At 33.2% G+C, this 21509-nt stretch overlaps 2 protein-coding genes across 2 annotated transcripts; one reads left to right on the top strand and one right to left on the bottom strand.

Moving 5' to 3' along the window:
- The first annotated feature begins 716 nt into the window (after positions 1–716).
- On the top strand, positions 717–8297 carry LOC130667646 (juvenile hormone esterase-like). The gene is made up of 9 exons (XM_057469381.1): positions 717–897; positions 5895–6090; positions 6191–6479; positions 6564–6749; positions 6839–7041; positions 7113–7269; positions 7361–7681; positions 7770–7917; positions 8017–8297. Exons 2-9 carry the CDS (start codon positions 5959–5961, stop codon positions 8186–8188), a joined length of 1608 nt encoding a protein of 535 aa, XP_057325364.1. The 5' UTR covers positions 717–897; positions 5895–5958; the 3' UTR covers positions 8189–8297.
- On the bottom strand, positions 3107–5305 carry LOC130667371 (cytochrome P450 6B1-like). The gene is made up of 5 exons (XM_057468882.1): positions 4483–5305; positions 4169–4390; positions 3843–4091; positions 3550–3692; positions 3107–3226 (listed from the first exon to the last, which is right to left on the bottom strand). The coding sequence occupies exons 1-5, from the start codon at positions 5303–5305 to the stop codon at positions 3107–3109; spliced, it is 1557 nt and encodes a 518-aa protein (XP_057324865.1).
- Positions 8298–21509: the final 13212 nt, after the last annotated feature.

Raw genomic sequence — 21509 nt, 5'->3', positions numbered from 1 at the left:
CGTCAATTACTGCTGGCATTGGGCTCTCCCACTATCTACATCGCGATTTCTCCCCCTTTGAGTCTTGCAGTATAGACAGATAGATGCAACGATTAAACATCTCCACACTGACCAGCTGACCCTACAGTTTCGTATCGGGCATTGGGTAAAATAAATTTACTTAATTGAGCATCTAGCGGGCGGCGGCTTAGTTCTGGCGGGTCTACTGCCTATTTAAGTGTGGCCGATATTTATTCCAAATTTCGCGACTACACTCGTCCCTTTATATCCTCTTTCTCTATTTATGTACAAATGTATATGTATATATATATGTATATGTATATATTTGCTTACTGGCAGCATAACGAGGAGAGAAAGAATGAGGCAAAGACACTTAACTGGAAAAGGGATACAGGGAGTAGATAAAGAGTGCACACATAACGAACGAATAAAAAAAAAAATAAAATAAAGGAAAGGAAAGAATTCAGTGGTGAACTTGGGTGGAAGGTAACGAAGCTTTTTTTTTGCGCCTCTTGAGATATCCTGTCCCTCAGCCTCAGCCGTTGCATTAGAATGCCGTCCTGCCAATTTAGGACGCACAAGAGCTGTGTTATGGTGTGTGTATATAATAAGGGAGGAGTAGACGCAGACGCAGGCGCAGAAACGTTCAATTAATTAAAAACAAAACAGAACTGGGGACACGTCAATCTTATTTGACTCAGCTTGGGACTCGGGAGCAAGAGCCACCGAAGAAAAGAAAGACAGGATGGTGGAGGCGAAGAGGAACAAGGTCCTTGGTCCTTAAGGAGGATTTTAGAAAGTTCGTGAATAAGAGGCTATGAATAAAAGAAATAATAACGATTGTTTGCTATGGTGAATTACGAATCATTAATTAAGACTTTGTTTCCGATAGATTAGGTATGGAAGTTTTTTATTTGTCAATTATTATTATTAAGGCAGCGCTTTAATTGCTCAATTTTTTTTTAATGAATTTTTGGAATGGAAAGTGTGAAAATTTACAGATGAGCTGCAGTGAGTATGAAAAATTGGGCTTGAATTTTTTTTTTTTGCAGTTATAGGGCAGAAATAGTAATGGGGTTAGTTAGGACATCAAAAAATTTTGAATTTTAAATCAGTCCGAAAATTTTTTATAAGGGAGGCTGAGGGACGACAGCCCCCTAGGCTGCTAATGTTATTTTATTTGGGACTGCCCTATTTTGCTCGGAAATAAAAAACAAAAATTGAATGACTACTGAAATTCTGTCATAATTTTTTTCAAATATTGAAAGTTAAAAAGTCTACAGAAAATAGCAGTAATTTGTTATTAATTTTAATTTCCACTGGAAGCCAAATTATTTACTTTTCTTTCCCACGGATAATTTGATCTTCGAAAATAAAATCGTAATTTAAATTGATACCGATAATTAATAATTAAATTGTAGGATTTTTTATAAACTACCGTAGATTAAAGAGATTCGGATGAATGAGAAGAGAATGTATTAATTAAGACAATTATAATTTTTTATATTTTTTCGTTTAATTACTCAAATTCATTGCAGATTAATTAGATTTTTGTTTATTAATACAACAATTTAATGATTCATTTTAATTTTCCAATCAGCAAAATAATTGGAATATAATTTCAATTGATATCAAATTTTTTTTTAATTATCAAAAAAGTGCAATTAATTTTTTTTTTTTTTTAAATTAATTTAATAATTAGTGCAGTATTATTTTTTTAGAGCAAGTAAAAATTTAAAACAAAAATCAAAGCTGGTCATATTGAGTAAAATTATAAAAAAATTTTCGCTAAAAATAAAAAAATGAAATACATATTTTTAACGTAAACTTATGATACCTTAATTGGACATGCATACCTGACTCCGTCGTCTCGACTGTTGCATATGATCCACATCTGAGTAGATATACAAATATATAAACTCGTCAGTGGTATATTGAAGCTAATTAGTGCCACAATTTTTTGAGTTTCTTTACATATTTAACCAACATACGAAACAAGAGTAAAAAAATCTACATTTATATATAAATATATATAGATTGTGTCGTTAAAAGTTTAACGAGTACTCACAATTCAAATAATTAATCCGCAGGTATTCAATTAAATAAATAACAACATCCTTCTCACGTGATCCATTCGTACGTAACAAAAAAAATATCCACGCAAATTGGTGTACGTTTCAATTTAATTTTTTACAGATAAAATAATAGAGTGAAATAAAAAAAAGGAAAAAAAAAATACACAATTTTCCTGTATTTTTCAGTCCTCGGCACTGCAATGTAAACATTTTATAATAAATCGGTCTTGTTATAGTTGGGAAAAGTTTGTTTTTGCCTCAGGTCACCTCATTAGATCGCCACCACGTTGCTCTACGGTAATTAGAAGTTTTAGTTCCTCTTTTTTCTTCACCGCGTTGTCATTTCTTTTCATGTACATTCGTTACTCTCTCTAAGTCCCAGACTACGTTTAGCTCGGTAATGATGTTGCTGGTTATATATATATAAATATATATCTATATGTTACTGAGAAATAAATCTAAAGCTCCTGTCTCTTGGCTTCACAATACTGTAGTAATTATTCTATTTTATTTTCTAATTACAGTCATCAATAAATTATTTAAAAATTTCTGATCAATTTTATCTCGATTTCCATTTTGTTTAGAAAAAAAAATTCCACTTTAATTACAGTAGTTTATGAAAAGAAAGTAATCAAGTGTAGGAAATCAAATGTGTGATTTTTTTGGAATAGCGATACGAAAACGAAATAAAATCATGGGAAAAGTAGAAGAAGTATGAAAGGAAAAGAAAGGGTTGAAGCTCCGGAGTAATAAACAGAGCAAAGAGGCATCGAAGAGATGTGAAAGATGATGTGGGAGTGAGAGAGATAAAAACGAGAAGAACAACTACTGAGGGATGAAAGTGTGTAGAGGGTGAAACGCGAAAGGAGGTTTGGAGAAAGGGTGGAGTTTGCTAATTACGCGCGCTCTCTCTAATGAATAAGCTCTAATGAACCACTTTCTGTTAATTAAAGGCCGCCTCTATCCCTCCCCACTTGACGTCGGCCACCCTTCCGAGCTCCCTTTCTCTCATTTCAGCCCCCGCGCTCCTTTCACTCTCTTACCCTCTCAACCCCTTCCGTCTGACCGCATCCACCAGCCAAAGGAGAAGGCTTAACGAAAAGAGCTCCAATGTGTACGCCGAGAATCGCTACCGTCCCGGTTATATTCAGCTTAATGTGTGTAAGTGTTTTTGTACGTTTAATTAGTGTGCGAGCATATGTGTGTGTGTATGTGTGTGTGTGCAGAGGTTCAACACGCGTGCTTCGAAAAGCTGTTGCAAGTAAATATGAGTGCATGTGTAATTATTTATGAAGGCAACTAGACCTCAGTATACTATTTTTTTTTAGAGTAATTGAAATCTCTATGGTTAATTTGTAGAAAACAAATGAAGCAGGATATTAAGCACTGAATTTTATATTTTTAATTATAATATGTATTTTGAAAATATATACAATTATTTATGATCAGATTTATTTATTTTCTGTATTTTAACGTGAATGCCATTTAAAGGTGTTGAAAAAAATGCCGTATGATCGAAGGTATAATTTTTATCAGTTTTTTCACAAACGTGTACCTTAAAATTTTTCAAAAAATTTATTAGTCCGATTTTTACTTGAATTTCTCCAAAACGCCATCCTGTAAATAATTCATGTTATAAAGTGTTTATTTATTAAATAAATATGTTATTTTTCCACGAGTCAAATTAATTCTTTGATAATTCCAGTGGATATCAGGCTTATTTAATTTTCATTTCAAATAATTATAACGTAATTCAAATAATTATACCAATGCAATTACGAGGACCGTCACCAAAAGGTAAGTAACTCATCGGCGGACGTTTACTTTTCCCATTTTCAAAGCGTTCTGGATCAAATAATTCAGGATTTGGATAATATTTTGGATCTTTTTGAATACCCATTATTGGAATCCAAATTATAACTCCTTTTGGTATCGTTAAATTAGTTCCTGAAAACGTATACTTTTCAGATGACACCCTCATCGTGAAATTTATCGGAGGATACTTTCTCAATGTTTCTGTGAATTATTTCAAAAATCAAAAATTTACCGTTGGCGTATGATATAATAATAAAACTGAAGCCAAATAAGCATACCGTTGAATACTTTGTCCAGATAATTCATTTCCTTGAGCAGATCATACGTAATAACGCCTCTGGTGTTGATAAACGATTCGTTTATTTCTTCTCGTAATTTATTTTGGACATCATTATTTAATGCGAGCTCATAAATGCAGTTACTTATTGTTATGGACGAGCTTTCGTAGCCACCAACCATGAAAGCGAATAATTGGGCTGCTATTAGTGGGTATGTTATGTCTAATTAAGCAAACAAATTAATATCTGTGTTATAATTTTGATAATTGGGAAATTGGAACTATAATGAGAGAACAAAAGGCTTCAAAAATTACCCATATTATCAACTTTATCAGACTCATCTTTCAACTTGGCCATCAAATCAATAAAGTCGTGACGGTTGATGCTTTTTTCTTTACGGTAACTTATATTCTCGCGTGTAAGGTTTATATAAAAATTTTGGAGCTCCCAATCCGTGAGCCAGCTGCCAATTAAATTGAACAAGAATGGAGCAAAAGTTCTCAATCGAAATCTCATTTTGTTCTTTAAATTTTTCCTGAAAAATCTCTGGCCCATTTCGTAGAAAATATTGCTCGCGTTGTCAATCTGCAGTCCAAAAATACAGGTTCCGATTACATTGATAGTGTACTTGTTTGTTATTTCTCTGATGTCAATGTCCTTGCCGTCAAAAAGTGACAACTGTTCGACCATACGATCGGACTCGTGAGCAATAAGATAAAACATGTTTTTGAGCTTGCAGGAAGTAAACATTGGCGACAAATTTTGGCGCAATAAGCGCCATCTCTTTGCGTCAAGTGAAACCAAATGTGCAGAAAGCGGCTCTTGTTTTTCGTTGTAACCCAATCCACGATCCATGAAAACGTTGAAGTGTTTTATCAATACATCTTTTATCAATTCGGTGTCTCTGAGAACTAGAATGGGTTTTGAGCCTCCGTATACTCCGACAAATTTTTCTGCTGGATAATTATCATAGATCTCTTTTGCGTATGTTCCGATTGAGCGTTTGCCGATTATAATGTCGTGAATTGTTCCAAAAATTGGCAATGGTTTTGGTCCAATGACGCCTCGTGATTTCCAAAAATTATAATTTCTCGTAAAGTAGAAATGTAATGTTATAATTAAAATTAGTATTCCCATTAATAATTCTGCTGCATAGATCATTTTTAATGAAAAAAAAAGTGGTTATCAAATAAAAATTAATTTGATCCTTAAATTGAAATTAGATATTTTGAAACATCAACATAAAAAATATCAGCTCAAAATATAGAATGCACGTCACATAAATCGGTCAATAAGCCTTCAAATTTTAATTTAGTACTGATATTTTTTTAGATTAATTCCAAAACAATTATTACAATATCATAAATAATTATTACGTGATCAATTTTTATTGTTAGTGATATTAATAGAAAAGCAGTTAAATACTACAGTCGTCGTGAAAAATTCCCAAATGTAATAATAGCTTATAAGAACAATTAAACTCGACTATTAAATACAATCTAATTGGCAGTTTCCGCTTACATAAAATTACTTTTAGACTAATTTAGAATTCGGTAAAAATTTATTTTTGGTATTAAGTACAATTCTGGTTATAAAGTTTTAATTATTATGTATATTTATAAATAACCACATGATAAAAATACACTTGAAACTCTTGAAATATTTTATTGAAGCATTGCTGGGTATTAACGGTACTTCAGTTTGATTTTCTTTTTTGAACAATTAGAGCTTTTATACCGGCCCGAGTAATTTCAATTGTCATTAAGACACAATCAACTATCGATAATATTATGAAACCTATTATTGAAGTGCAAGAAGGAAAATTGCGTGGAATCAAAGAAAACAATATCAATGGAATTCATTTCTACGCATTTCGCGGCATTCCGTATGCGAGGCCGCCGATTGGAGATTTACGATTCAAGGTTTTGTATAAACAAAAAATTTATTTGTATTCAAAATTAGTCAATAGCGAAAATGTGTTCGATGTTTCGAGATTATAAACAACTTATCGACAATTATCAGGATCCAGAACCAGCAGAATCTTGGTCCGGGGTTAAGGATGCGATTGAATACGGCCCTAAATGCGCACAAGTCAACTGGGTTACCGGAAAAATAGTAGGAATGGAAGATTGTCTGTACCTAAATGTCTATACGACGGAATTGAATCCCAAAGTACTGAGAGCTGTTATGTTTTGTATCCACGGTGGAAATTTTAGTTTTGGAACCAGCAACGATGAAACTCATGGTCCAGATTACCTCATTGAAAAAGAAATCGTTCTAGTTACAGTAAATTACCGACTTGGAGTACTAGGTTGAATTTTTTGAACAATTAGCATTTATACATATAATCATAACTCCCAAATCAATGAAGATATTTTATTTTGAATGGTGGTAGGATTTTTGAATTTAGATGATGAAGAAGTATCCGGTAATCAAGGGTTTAAGGATCTAGTTCATGCTCTAAAGTGGGTGCGTCAAAATATATCGAAATTTGGAGGGGATCCAAATAATGTTACACTTATAGGGCACAGTGCAGGAGGTTCATCTGTTCATTATTTGACTGTTTCTCCACTTGCCCAAGGTATGATTGCATTGAGTTTAGTATTAGAAATTGAGACGCGTCCCGGTGACACCATTGAGCTCATTATTTTTGGATTTTTCATTGGGTAGGACTATTTCATAAGGCTATTTTACAAAGCGGAGTTGCTATTAATCCATGGGCACGGGCACCAAAAAATATGAAAGGAAAAGCTGAAAAGTTAGCATCGATATTGGGAAATAAAATTAGTGATTCAAAAAAACTTGTTGAGTTTCTAAGAGGGATTGATGTATTTGATTTAATAAAGGCACAAGAATCGTTTCTGACATGGAAGGTATTAATAGCAAATATTAATATATATGTTTTGTTCTCAATTTGACCATAATATAGAAATTATTGTAATAGGACAGACTATTTAGTATAAATGTATTTGGGCCATCAGTGGATTCAAAATCAAAAGATCCATTTTTGGGAATTCCAATTGAAGAAGCTGTAAAATCGGGTATTAGAGTACCTTGTATAATTGGCCACGTTTCCCATGAAGGTCTTATCATTCTTTCAGGTAATGACGGTATATATGATTATTAGTATCAAAATTATTCAATTTTGTATATAGAACAAATAATAATTATATTGTTAAATTCGAAACTTAGGATTGAAAAACGATAATTACGGTGAAATAAATGACAACCAAGAAGAATTATTGATACATCCACACGCGAAGAAGAATTTGAAAGATATAAATATCACATATAGGGATATGAAACAGTTTTTTATGGGCGGTAGTGAAATTTCACCGGAAAACGTTAAAAAGTTCGTAGATTTGATCACTGCCGCACATTTCGTTATCGACATCCATCGCACGCTTGATATTCAAACTAAAATTACAGAGGTACCGACTTTTATGTACAAATTTGATCATTACTCAAAAGAAACATCCATGATGCAGAAAATAACCCGCGTTGATTTAGAAGGTTCATTTTCCGATGATTTTCGATTATTATAATAAGTAATATTTCTTGTATATGTGAGAACAATAATGAGGTACAATTTTACTCATAGGAACTTGCCACGTTGAAGACTTAAGATATATATATTATCCAAAATGGTGCAGAAAGGTCGGAATCGAACCATCACATAAGCCCGGGTCAATAGAATTTTTGAATCACCAAAGATTTTTGGAATTATGGACCAATTTCGCGAAAACCGGGTATTTAATTATACTTCATTAATTGAATATTAATAATGTATCTGTAAAATCAAAATTTTGTTGAACAAACAAAATTAACATTGCAAGTTTTTATTCCAGTAATCCAACGTCGACACGATCAGAATTGATTCCTTTCGAATGGCAGCCAATTGGTCGTTCAGCCGAATTAAATTGTTTGAAAATTTCAAAAGAATTCAAAATGATCAAAGAGCCATTTCTGATAGATAAAATATCAAAAAATTTGAAGACCCAAATTTGTATCTCTAACTAAAGTCAGTGAAAAAAAATGAATAATTATTATTAATGTGTAATTAAATCCTGAATTATTTTTTATAATGACTATCAGACTAAATTGGAATTAATTGATGAATTGAATTGGTAGCAGCAAAATTTCGAAAAGCTCATTATTATGTTAAATCCGTATAAATTGAATTTATTGAATAGGTGGTATCAACAACACACTTGCCACCATTTATATTAAAGTTTTTTTTTTACTCTAAGTATCTTATTTATTTCAAATTCATGGTCTTTTGAAAAACTTTCTATTCACAGTGTAATGCGTCGATAATTGACACGTTCAAAAAAATATATAAATATTCCCACAGATAAATCTGCTGATTTAACAGGGCATTAACTATTCAAACAGAGTTCTCATTCACTCATTCGCACTGTACGATAATTTTTTGTAACCAATTTTAGTGGTGCAACTTTATAATTGGCCGAGGTTCTGACGTTCTCTCGAGCTATTCTACCGGAATATATATCGCGACTGGACGGCGGGGAGAAGGAAGTGGAGAAACTTGAAGGAAAAGCGAGAAATTAAATGAGACGAGTGGAGGGGTTTGGGGTGAATATAATACATAATGGCTAAATATATATGTATACATAGAATAAAAAAATGAAAAGTAAAATAAAAAGAGAGTGATTCAGAGCGCGGTAATTAACTTCGTTCATTAGCTGAAATTGTTTAACGCACCTCCGGCCACTGGCTCATTTATGCGTGATATTCGCCTCAAGTAAAATACCCCAAGCTCGCCACTTTTTACTTAGACTTTGACTTTCGCTTGTATTAACAAGCTTCCCTTTCGCTAATTAATCCGACGGTCTTTTGTAAACGACTCAAATTTTCTAATGTTTTTAATTTTATAATATTCATTATTATTATCAATTTAATTAATAGGGAATATTTCGTAAAATATTTACTATCAGTGTACACAAAAGATGTACAAAAAAAATTATTTAATGATCAGTAAATTGTTTTAATTAATAGCCCAAAAAAGTTCATTGTTTTTACTGAATATAATTTTTAATTAATACACGATTTCATTTTATTTGAATTTAATGAACTTGCAATTAGTTTTTAATATGCCCAGTAAAAAAATGACGTCTTATATTTTTTTGATCAGTCAACGAAGAAAAGTCTGGGACTAATCTCAGTCCAATTATACTTGCGCGAGGCCTTTTTATTTAGGACTTTTTGCGGAAACGCCACTAGTACGTAGCATTTCAAGCGACTAATGTATTCCAGTATTGTTATTCGTACTAGTACTCCCTCTTGCCACTCATTAGGGAATCCGTTTGCGAGTTTCTGTTTTTAAACGCTTTATATTTACAATTCAATTTGCTTTGTAGTCTTCTATAAATATATATATAACTACTGGGGAGACTAGACTCCCGACTCGGGCTGCAGCCGACGGTCAGCAATCGCCTCCACCCTCGCCTATAAACCTCATCACACAGCCACGTCTTTTTCTCGTTCACTGTTCACTTGTTTACTTCCACCCCGAGTGCCGACGCCACTTCGCTAACGCCGATACCCACCCCTCATACTTTCTCGAGCCAATTTAAATAGACAAGCTCTGATATTTACTATCTTTTAAGTAAACATCGAAAATATTTTTATTTATCAACTTTTTACTAACTTTCGATATTTTCGCTAACAAGTTAATGAATTTATTAATGCGCATTATTAATTTCAATATAAACAATTTTTCGCGATTTACTGAGCAGACTCCATCAGGTCAAAGTTGATCGACCGCGAAATCGCGACCCGCAACTTGAATCGATTGAAAAAAATTTTTCTTAAATTTTGTATTATTTTTATAAAAATTTTTATAAATAAACCAGATTTTCTTAATGTACTGAAAATTACGGGGTGAAAAATTCCAGAAGTTGGAAGTCATTTGACAGCCGAACTCGAATCAAAATGAATTCAATTAGAAATCGTGTCAATCGATACTAATTAACTATTTAAGTATTCAAATGTCATAAATTGGATATTCCTTTAAAATATCAAATTCATTAAATTTTGTCGATGAATTTTCTCCTGTATTTAATTATGAAAAATTTTAAACGGGGATTGTTAAAATTTAATGACTGCATTAAAATCTCATTAATAATTACGAGTTGGAATTTGGATCACAACTAATTTGTATGAAAAAGCATTAAAATGGGTGTAAAAACACGTCGTCGGTAAAAAATTGAAACAGAAGTAAAATAAGTGATTGTAGTAAGAGATGGGAGAAAGAAATGAGCGAATGAGGTTGAGGAACTGAGAGGTGGGTTAAAAGGTGGTGGATAAAAACAGGATAGAGAAGCTCAGGTGGGAGGGGTGAGGGGGAGGATGGATCAAGTGGAGAGAGAAATGGAAGAGAGTGTGGTCCCCCCGTAATCCGCTGATGGACGCATTTACTGATTACCCAAACCCCCCTCGCGCCCCTTTAGAGCTTTTGCGTGTATTTCTTATACTATAGAGCCCAACAGTAGCAGTAGCAGCAGCAGCAGCAGCTAGTGCTCTATACTCGCAGCCATATCATGCTCGTAAATATCTCGAGAGCTTTTGTTGATTCCCTTATTTTCATGAATAAACGATAATTGAGAATAATATAAGCTGACTTTTGTTATTTCCAATCACTGATATTCTTTTCCAATCATTTTTTAAACATAATATACTTTTGACGATTTAATATATTTTCATATCGGTATTTAATATAAATGCTAATGTCTTTTTTGTTGGAAAGTTTTTCAAAAGATGTTGAAGGGATTAATGAACCGTAACGGATTATTTATTATACCGATTAACGCTCGATAGTCTGTTATGCTTTCGATGTACCGGTCTTCGTGGTTTCCTGTTTATTAATTTAATACAGTCGACATGATACCAACAGATAGCTCATCAGACTTACAATCATTTTACACGGACGATAAAATTTAAGTGTCGAAAAATAACAACTTCGTAGTAAGACTTATCTCTTTGCTAAATTGAGGATAATTTTTTTGCTCCAATAAATTTATAAAAATTATTTTTAAAAATGAAGGTTTTTTTTTAAATACGTAATTTCACTTGAAAAAATATTTAGCTTTGATGAGTTGAACAAAAAATATCAATCATCAATTGTAGGAAATTATAAAAAAAAAATTACTGCGCACTATCCAAAGTTAATTATAAACTAATTAACAGATTTGAGGTGATGACTTTAGTATTAGTTCAATTTTTTTGTCATAAAAATTTTAATTATTTTAAATACATTAAGAAAATATCGTGACATTAATAATTTAGGTGATTATGCTGAAGAGTAATAAAGGGTAAGACTAATTTTCAATTGTGAAAAAAAAATTTTTTTCATAATTGAAATAAATTCCAGAAATTTCGAATTGTAAAGTAACAAATTTCGATTCGAAATAATTTTTGATCGTATCCGATTTTGGCTGCCATACCCAACTTTGCTCGGTCCTACCCGAAATTATGAGTTAATGATTGATTTTGCTCATTATTTACATGAAAAAAAAAATCGGTCTGTCAGTTGACCCTGCGGGCCAGCCCCAAAACTTCCCGCTGTTTTCGAGCTCGCTGAGCTCGAAAACATTATTGTGAATATATTTTCGAGCTCTTCGAGCTCGCAAATACTTTTGTATGCCATTGTTTTGTAAAAAACCATTTTTTAGCATTTCTTTCTTCCACGATATCTCGCGAACGAATTAACCGATTTTGATGGTTGAGGTGGCAATCGACGCGTTTTATCAAGTTCTAAAGCTGGTCGAATTTTGAAATTGATTTATTCAGCCGTTTTTGAGAAATTTCAAAAAAACCAAGGAAAAAATTTTTTTTGAATTCTTTCGTCAACGGTTTCTCTTGAACGAATAAACCGATTTTGATGGTTGAGGTGGCATTCGACGCGGCTTATAGAGTTTTAGAGCTGATTAGATTTTGGAATCAATCCATCGAGCAAATTGGAAGTTATCCAAATAAAACATTTTTAAAAAAATTTTATTTTTGAAATATCTCTGAACGCACCCTACCGATTAAGTTCAAATTTCTACGGCCTCAAGACATTAACAAGCCGCGTCGAATGACACCTCAACGATCAAAATCGGTTCATCCGTTCAAGAGTTATGAATATTTACATACATACATACGTACGTACGTACGTACGTACGTACACACATACATACACTCGGACATCATCGTGAAATTAGTCAGGATAGCTTCCTAGGACCTCGAAACGTCGACATCTGATGGAAATTCGATTTTCGTAAATCGGACCGAAACCAATAACTTCCCGAATTTTAGAAAATTTACAATTTTCTTAGCGGGAAGTTAAAAATATAATATATATGTAATTTGTGAAAAAATAGTTGTAATTAAACAGGTTGTTAAATATTTGAATAATAGAGTTGATATAAATTATTTACAGATGCGTAGATAATGAATTTTCCGTAGTAAACAATAATAAAATTAATTTAAAATTACGTGTGTACTTATGTGAGTGTATTAGAGACGAAAATGATGAGCACTACGTGCGTGTATGTGGGTGTAGACGGATGGGTGTGTGGTGGAAATGGAAAGCAGTAGTTTCACGTTGTTGCCAGTGCAACGCAGGGTGGAAGGTTTGCGTGTGAAACGTTCAGACTCGGCTGTTGGGGACTAGAAGGGAACGAGAAAGGGAGAGCTGAGGACATGATAATTGTACTTGTAATTACATGAGGGGATGCAGGCAAGACGAGACGAAGGGCCGGTGTGCGAACCAGCCATCGAGTGTAAAGGGATGCGAGTAAGCGAGACGGCTGTGGAAAAGAGAGAGGCTTCTGAGAAATAGACTCATGAGATGCACTAATTATCTTGCGAATAAAATCTCATTAAGACTCCAAGACGGAATTTAACTCTCTGTCGACAACATTCTCTTACAAGTTACTTTTAACGTTACCAGTCATTCGAATCCTACTTTAATTTTACATCTACTCCATACTGTCTTACAAAATATAATTATTCGACAATTTCAATTAAAATTTTTTTTTTTAATGCGCATAAAAATAAATACAATTTTAAAATTTTTAACTTCCCGCTAAGAAAATTCTAAATTTTCAAAAATTCGGGAAGTTATTGGTTTCGGTTCAATTTACGAAAATCGAATTTTTATCGGACGTCGACGTTTTGAGATCCTAGGACCTCACGGTGAACATGTGTGATCATTGGTGATCATTGGTGAACATTGGTGAACATTGGTGAACATGGGTGAACATGGGTGAACATTGGTGAACATTGGTGAACATGGGTGAACATTGGTGAACATTAGTGAACATTGGGGAACATTGGGGAACATGGGGGAACATTGGGGAACATTGGTGAACATGGGTGATTATTGGGTAACATTGGTAAACATTGGGGAACATCGGGGAACATTGGGGAACATGGGGGAACATGGGTGAATATGGGTGATTATTGGGTAACATTGGTAAACATTGGGGAACATCGGGGAACATTGGGGAACATGGGGGAACATGGGTGAATATGGGTGATTATTGGGTAACATTGGTAAACATTGGGTAACACTGGGGAACATTGGGGAACATTGGGGAACATGGGTGAATATGGGTGATTATTGGGTAACATTGGTAAACATTGGGTAACACTGGGGAACATTGGGGAACATTGGGGAACATGGGTGAATATGGGTGATTATTGGGTAACATTGGTAAACATTGGGGAACATCGGGGAACATTGGGGAACATGGGGGAACATGGGTGAATATGGGTGATTATTGGGTAACATTGGTAAACATTGGGTAACACTGGGGAACATTGGGGAACATTGGGGAACATGGGTGAATATGGGTGATTATTGGGTAACATTGGTAAACATTGGGTAACACTGGGGAACATTGGGGAACATTGGGGAACATGGGTGAATATGGGTGATTATTGGGTAACATTGGTAAACATTGGGTAACACTGGGGAACATTGGGGAACATTGGGGAACATTGGGGAACATAGGTGAACATGGGTGAACATTGGTGAGCTCAAGGAGCTCAAAAACAGAGGGAAGTTTTAGGGCTGGCCCGCAGGGTCAACCGATAGACAGATTTTTTTCAATCGATTCAAATTTATTTTTCATCATTCACTTTTCCATCTTTAAAAAAAAATGTCAAATATAAGTTAAAAAATTAATTTCTACTTCCATTAAGTAAATAAATTGAACTCGACACTTCTATTGGCTAAATTGCTGGTATTTTTTTATTCTAGTCAAATGTAAAAAAAATTTTTACAATTTTTTTGCAAACCAGTGGCCGATAAAAAATATCTGTAATAATTTAGAGGCTAAAAAATTTTAATGTACATCAATATGTTAATAAAATAATTTTAAAATTAAATTAAAATATTTAAATTGAATAATATTATGAATTGATTAAAAGTTTAAATATTTAAATTAAAATAAATGATAATAGACAGGGATAATAAATAGTATAAAAAGCACTTAACTATCAGAAAGTTAGTAATGGATGAGAAAAATCAATAAGAGCAAGATGAACTAAAAATAAATATAAAAAGTAAAATTAACTAAACGACAGAGTAATGTTGGATAAATTGGTAATTTTATTGAATATTTCCGGATTAACTACCAGCAAAATGCATCCATAAAAACTGTCAGAGGTTCGTTAACCCGATCATTATACATTCCCTTGAGTGACGTTGGCAAGTCCGACTGTGTTAATTAGTCGTCGAAAAAGTGCCAAACTAAATTCTTCCTTCTTTTATACTCCTTCTTTTAATATACTATTTTTATTTTTTTTCCCTCCCGATCGCTTTATTCTATTTCTGCTCGTCAGTATATACGCTTATGTATATACTGACCGTCACTGTCTATGTCTGAATTATATCAAGTTATCTTGCTTATTTTTTATTTTTACAATACTTGAATTCCTCGAGAGATGGGATTCAATGAGAGCAGAATTTTTCGATTGACGTTAGCGTTTTTATACTAAAATTAATTTTTAATGGATCCATTAAATATTTGTTCTATTAAATTAATCATTTATTTATAACCTTTTTTTTTTAAAAAAAAACTGATAATAAAAATTTTAAGGTGCCCGTACTCCCGTGTAAAAAAAATTCCAAAAATGTTCCGCATGTGGAACTTCTAAACTTGAGACAGATTAAATAACTTGAATAACTTCGAATGAAACTTTTTTGGAACGTTAGTAATGTTGATGGTAAAAAAAAGTTTTTATGAGCAAATTTAGAGTCAAAAAAGGACGTTTTTGGATTATTTTCCGGGCGTTTTTTTTTTGTTCTATAAAAAACTCAAAAGTAGTGATTTTTGAACTATTTTGGCACGTTTCTGGAACGTCTTTAGTCTACAAAAGATGCAGAAGGTGATTTTGTAATGCCTTTTTTAGTCCATAAAAAGTCAAAAGTAGTGATTCTGGAACTTTTTTGGAACATCTATGAAAAATTCCAAAAAAGTTCCAAAAACATCGTTGTTTGACTCTAAATTTGCTCATAAAAACTTTTTTTTACCATAAAAATTACTAACGTTCCAAAAAAGTTCCATTCGAAGTTCTAATCTGTCTCATGTTTAGAAGTTCCACATGCGGAACTTTTTAAGAATATTTTTGGAACGAATTTTTTTACACGGGCTGCTAAGTGTGATCGTTTTGCCCCACTATCACGTAGACACCATAAAAAAATATTTAAAAAATCGAAAGCTCTAAAATATTAATCAAATTTTTTTCTTTTGAAAATTTTAACTGAGTAAAGTAAAAAAAAATAAAATAAACTTTTATCTGTAATTCAAATGAATTTATTTTAACAAAAATAAAGTTATTTTTTATGACATTTAGTTGAGCTTTAAAAATATTTTATTAGTGTATGATCTCGCGTCTGAGCACGTGTCAATATGCAAGGGACGGAATTTACAGCTGCAGGAATTTATCTAACACGTGTTAGCTCCCTTGATGGTTTGGCGTTACCCGCGGGACCGGTGTATATCCCTGGTGTTTCACTTTTCTCGAACGAGTTGGATGAAAAAGGTAAATAAAGAATAAAAAAAAGAGGATCCTCTAAAGCCACTTGACGTCCCAGCAGACAGTTGAGGTATATAACCCGAATGCCGTGCGAGCCGCTAAATAAAAACTCAGAGGTAACATGTAAATGCCCGGACTAAGTAAAACATGTATACGTAGAGTCACACATGAGGTGAGTTTGACGCTATGGTATGAAGTGTACTCATAACGTACACCTGAAACAGCCACTAAAATTTTTCCTTACTCCTCGAGCTCCCAGTGTTTATTGCCGGGACCTGTGTAACCAAAATGTCACTAAAATACATATATATAAATATAAATACTAAATGTATGTATGTACACATGAATTGTCGTTTTACTTGACAATAATTTTAATCCCGACAAAAATAAAATATTAATAAACGCGGGTAAAAAAAAAATTTATGTAAATTTTACTCTGAAATTTTTGTTCATGACAATTTTATTTATTATTTATGTAAATTGTATTTGTTGTTAAATTTTTTAATTAAAGTCCAGAATAACGGAACGTTGGAAAAAATATTTAAAAAATTCGGGAAATTTTTTTTAAAAAGTCCTGTCATCATTTGTTATCCTCACAATTATTTTTGAGCAATCGGAGATGCCTAAGACATTTAAAAAAAAATTTTATTCGTCAATTCCCCGAACGTGGAATATTATATTAAACTAATTTCAAAAAATCTAAAAATAAATATTAATAATTATGCAAAAAAAAAAAATAATAACAATAATAATAATAATAATAAGAGAGGTTGGTATCATAAGGTTTGTTAGTGTCGGACATAACTTTCGTTAATTGGAGAGGACGTCGTAGAGGCTGCGAAACTGCTGCACGGGGTTTCTCGTAATTAATCTTGTACTCTAATGAGTGTCAATTGGCAGGAGCTGCCAATTAACGCACTGCTGTCAAGCTCTAGGTTATACCAGCCAGCAGTCATCAGTGCACTGAGTAGAGTGCGAGCAGACTGAGATATCAGAAATAAATATATAAATAATTATTGCGATAAAAGAAAATAGTAAAGTGGGATATATATTTCATGAGCTGAAAAGTTAACCATCAACTCTTGATCTGGCGTTGAACTTTTGCTATTCGAGTCACTAAAAATAAATAACAGTAGCCGGGAAATTCAAACTAAAAACCGACGATAGCTGTCAGTCAAATTTATTTATAAATTTTAATCCTTCTTGATAAAAATTGGGCAATTACATGATTGCTTATGATTGGATGAGTTGTGGATGTTAATAAAAATAACGCGTTGGTACAAATAAAAATTTTTTTCCGAGTGTTGAGAGATTTTTTTAAGCAAAACCGGTGAGAGACAGCAGACACTGGGTGCAAAGAGTGTAGTGTACATAAAATAGAGTAGAGGTAAAGTAAAAACACTGGGAGAAAATGATTACTGGGGTGAGATGGAGAGAAAGGATAAGAAGAGAGTTTCAAAAAGAGAATGAAGATAGAAAGGGTGCGGTTTCGGTGATGGTGATGGTTATGGTGAGGGGACTGACGAGGGGCAGTACCAGTGCCACGAGATAAAGTCGAAACATGAAGAAGTAATAGAGATATGCAGTGCGCTCTAGTAACGAAACGGGGAAAAGCATAAGCACGTGGTGCCCGGAAATTCAGTGATACGAACACCAGCTCCGAGCGGGAGTGGAAAGGGGGCAATCCTGCTAATGTAACGGCCCCTCTTCTTTTCACCCACCCCCGGCTCACCGCAGCCAGACCTCGTATAAATAACACGCGAGCATGACATCCAGCCCTCCTTATATTCGTATAACTCCCTTTTCTCCTCAACTACTGCTACTATTTACTGGTACTACTGCTTGTGTACTGCACGAACTTCCTACTATTCTGCTCTTTATGTCCCTCAGTGAGCTCACGTCATTCGCAGGAAAAGAGATCCAGAGTAACTTGAAACTATCAATTGATAATTTATTTATGTATTTTATAATTCACATATTTTTGATACCACAGCATAGTAAAGTTGATTAATTAACAAAAAAAAATTAATAACCTTTTTTTTTCAATTCCTAATTTCTCTTGCAAGAAATAAATAAAAAAAAATCATTTTATTTTTAAAATTTTAATATTTTCCCGGGGTTTCTATATTAAACTCGAGCTAGAGAATTTCTAATCACACCCTTCATTTGGCAAAATCATAAGACCCTAAAAAAATGATAGGAATTATTATTAGATATAGAACTCAATTATTTGATGAAAATTCTCGATTACAAATTAATTAAAAAAATAAATAATGTGCATAAAAATTTTTTAATTTAAAATTTATAATGAAAAAACAATTGGAAAAGTTGTTTGTATTATATTATAGTTGTTTGAATATATATGATTGGATTATCATTGTCATTATTCAGATATCATTCCCGACTTATAGAATGATGATTGGTATAGTGTAAAGCACCGAGGGAAAAGATTCATGATGAAACGAATGACAAGTGCGTAAACGAGTTTGGATGACATCGAGGGAAATGAAGCCGTCCCGTAACCATATGCACTGTAGTAGTACTTGAATTACATAGCGTACTTTTATAACTATGCACACATATATATATATATATACGTATGTATAATAAGAGTAGAGAGTAGGGTGCAGAGTTGGAGGGGCCAGCGGGAAACCGGGTAAGGGGTAAGGGGTAGCGGAGGTTGGTCGCAGAGGGAAAGATGTGTTCAGTGCTGTTATGTACAGGGAAATGGAAATGTTGAGAGTGTAGTTGTAGTGAGTTGGGTTGAGCAGAGAGTGTGTTGGAGTAGTGAAGAGCTGAGGAGGAGAACGAACCGGAGAACACGGAAGAAGGGTGAGGACGAGGGAGGAAGCGGGGGTTGACGCGGTACAGCTCCCAATCAAATATACATGAGTTCATTAAGATGATATTTATTGAATGGAAGGTATTGGCATAATGCCAGTGGCACAATAGCTCCAAAATACCTATTCACTGTTGCAGTAGGCGCACTGTAACTACTACGGTACCTCCACCACTGCGACCGCCACCACCACCTCCATCGCCAGTAGTGCCAGTGCTACTGGTTTACTACTGATGCCGGTGCCTATCGGCTTTGTGTGTCAGCGAATCATTCATGTACTGGACGAGTTTATACACGATGTCATTTTCATCATTACCTCGACAATTGTGTAATCGTACACACCCCAGTACGTTGTTTATAATAATTCTGCGAATTACTCTACATATAGATCATTAATATTTTTTTTGCTAATGAAAATTTTTTTATGGAAATATTTGGGGGTTGGTAAAATGGAAACTAAAAAAATGATCATTTTTTTAAATTTATAAAATAGGATTTACTTGTAATTAAAAAAAAATGTATTTAAGGTGAATAAATAGACTGAAATAATAAATGATTAACACGAAATAAATATAAATATTTATGTGTTAAGGAGGTAATAAGCAGTGAGTAGTTAAATCGTAAATAATTGATGACTGTAAATTTGAAAGTTTGTCGAGGCTTTTAAATTTAGTTTATTAATTATTTGGGTGAAATAAAAGTTTTAAATGTGCATTTACGATATCAATTATACAAACATTCGTAGTAGGTTTATTTAAATCCTAAGTGCATGCTCTGCTGGCTAAGTGCTCCTCACGAAAAGTTTGTGTGTCGATAGGAGAAATAACTTACGGGAAATCCTTGACGATAAAGTTTAAACTACAAGTTACTAAGTGTCCACTGCATTTGTGATGACACTCTTCATATAACTTTGAATAAATTTACATTTTCTTTTATTATTCATATCAATTTTTTATTCTTTATTTGCTTTTCTATTTATACACGGCAGTATTTAAATATTTGATAACCTATCAAGTGTCCAAGTAAAATGAGATATTCAAGATTTTAATCTAAATTTGAAAATGTCATGCTCCCTAAAGATGAATTAGTGAAAATAAGTGAATATTCACTAATTCAAAGTGCAAATCGAACCACTAATTTCAAAAAGTGATTTGATTGACACTCGAAATTAGTGAATATTCACTTAATTCACTATTCATGTTTAGAGAGTGCCGATGGCTCTTTCCTCTGGGTGACAATCGGTTAATTTTGTTTTCTCTGCCTACTGAGTGTCATCCCACATTAATTTTGAGGCTGTCTCAAAATAAAATAATTGGAAATACTAAGGGAGAAAAATTTTTGAGTCCTAGAACATCACAGAGACATGTGTCTGGGCATCTCGATGTCATCTCGATGTCAAGTTGATGGCCATCTCCTCTGTGTGTCAATCGGTTAATTTTTTAAATCTCTGCCTACTGAGTGTCATCCCACATAAATTTTAAGGCTGTTTCAAAATAAAATAATTTAAAATACTAAGGGAGAAAAAATTTTGAGTCCTAGAACATCACAGAGACATGTGTCTGGGCATCTCGATGTCATGTCGATGGTCATCTCCTCTGTGTGTCAATCGGTTAATTTTTTAAATCTCTGCCTACTGATTATCATCCCACATGAATTTTGAAGCTTTTTCAAAATAAAATAATTTAAAATACTAAGTGAGAAAAAATTTTGAGTCCTAGAACATCACAGAGACATGTGTCTGGGCATCTCGATGTCATGTCGATGGTCATCTCCTCTGTGTGTCAATCGGTTAATTTTTTAAATCTCTGCCTACTGATTATCATCCCACATGAATTTTGAAGCTTTTTCAAAATAAAATAATTGAAAATACTAAGGGATAAAAAATTTTGAGTCCTAGAACATCACAGAGACATGTGTCTGAGCATCTCGATGTCATGTCGATGGCCATCTCCTTTGTGGGTCAACCGATTAATTTTTTTTCTCTGCCTACTGATAATCATCCGCATCAATTTTGATGCTCCTCCAATGTAAATTAATAAAAAACTAGAATCCATGTGTTGTACTCACGTCCGCGTTTTGTTTTTCACATATGTTTATTTCAATATATGTTGTCGAATTTGTAGTGTATATTTTTATACTGTTTTGATCCGTTATAGCCAATCAAATCACGAATAGTTTGGCCTCCCATACTTTTCATATCTATTATATTAGGAATTAAAAAAAGAAAAAGAGATTTTTCTCCACTCGACAGTTTAATTTATTTTATTACATTTGATTCAATAAAAAACTAAATAGTTCCATTAATCTCGAGTTCAATAACTTGTTTAATTTAAAAAAAGTACTTATAAATTTTTTTATCAATAAAAAAGTGACATTCGATTTCCTCTAAGATAAAATACAACAATCGAACTATTATCGAAATCTGTGGGAGTCCAGAGTATTAGATCCCAT

The sequence above is a fragment of the Microplitis mediator genome, chromosome 5 (genome assembly GCF_029852145.1).
Source record: "Microplitis mediator isolate UGA2020A chromosome 5, iyMicMedi2.1, whole genome shotgun sequence".
Classification (NCBI taxonomy): domain Eukaryota; kingdom Metazoa; phylum Arthropoda; class Insecta; order Hymenoptera; family Braconidae; genus Microplitis; species Microplitis mediator.
This window is presented reverse-complemented; position numbering and strand designations above follow the sequence as displayed.

Excerpts from the sequence above, each read along its gene's own strand:
- LOC130667371 (XM_057468882.1), bottom strand. The coding sequence starts at position 5,305 with ATGGGAATACTAATTTTAATTATAACATTACATTTCTACTTTACGAGA. Across the intron at positions 4,391-4,482 it reads TGATAAAGTTGATAATATGG|ACATAACATACCCACTAATA; the intron begins GTAATTTTTGAA and ends TTGCTTAATTAG. Across the intron at positions 4,092-4,168 it reads TCTGGACAAAGTATTCAACG|AAACATTGAGAAAGTATCCT; the intron begins GTATGCTTATTT and ends AATAATTCACAG.
- LOC130667646 (XM_057469381.1), top strand. The coding sequence starts at position 5,959 with ATGAAACCTATTATTGAAGTGCAAGAAGGAAAATTGCGTGGAATCAAA. Across the intron at positions 6,091-6,190 it reads TTGGAGATTTACGATTCAAG|GATCCAGAACCAGCAGAATC; the intron begins GTTTTGTATAAA and ends GACAATTATCAG. Across the intron at positions 7,270-7,360 it reads AGGTCTTATCATTCTTTCAG|GATTGAAAAACGATAATTAC; the intron begins GTAATGACGGTA and ends TTCGAAACTTAG.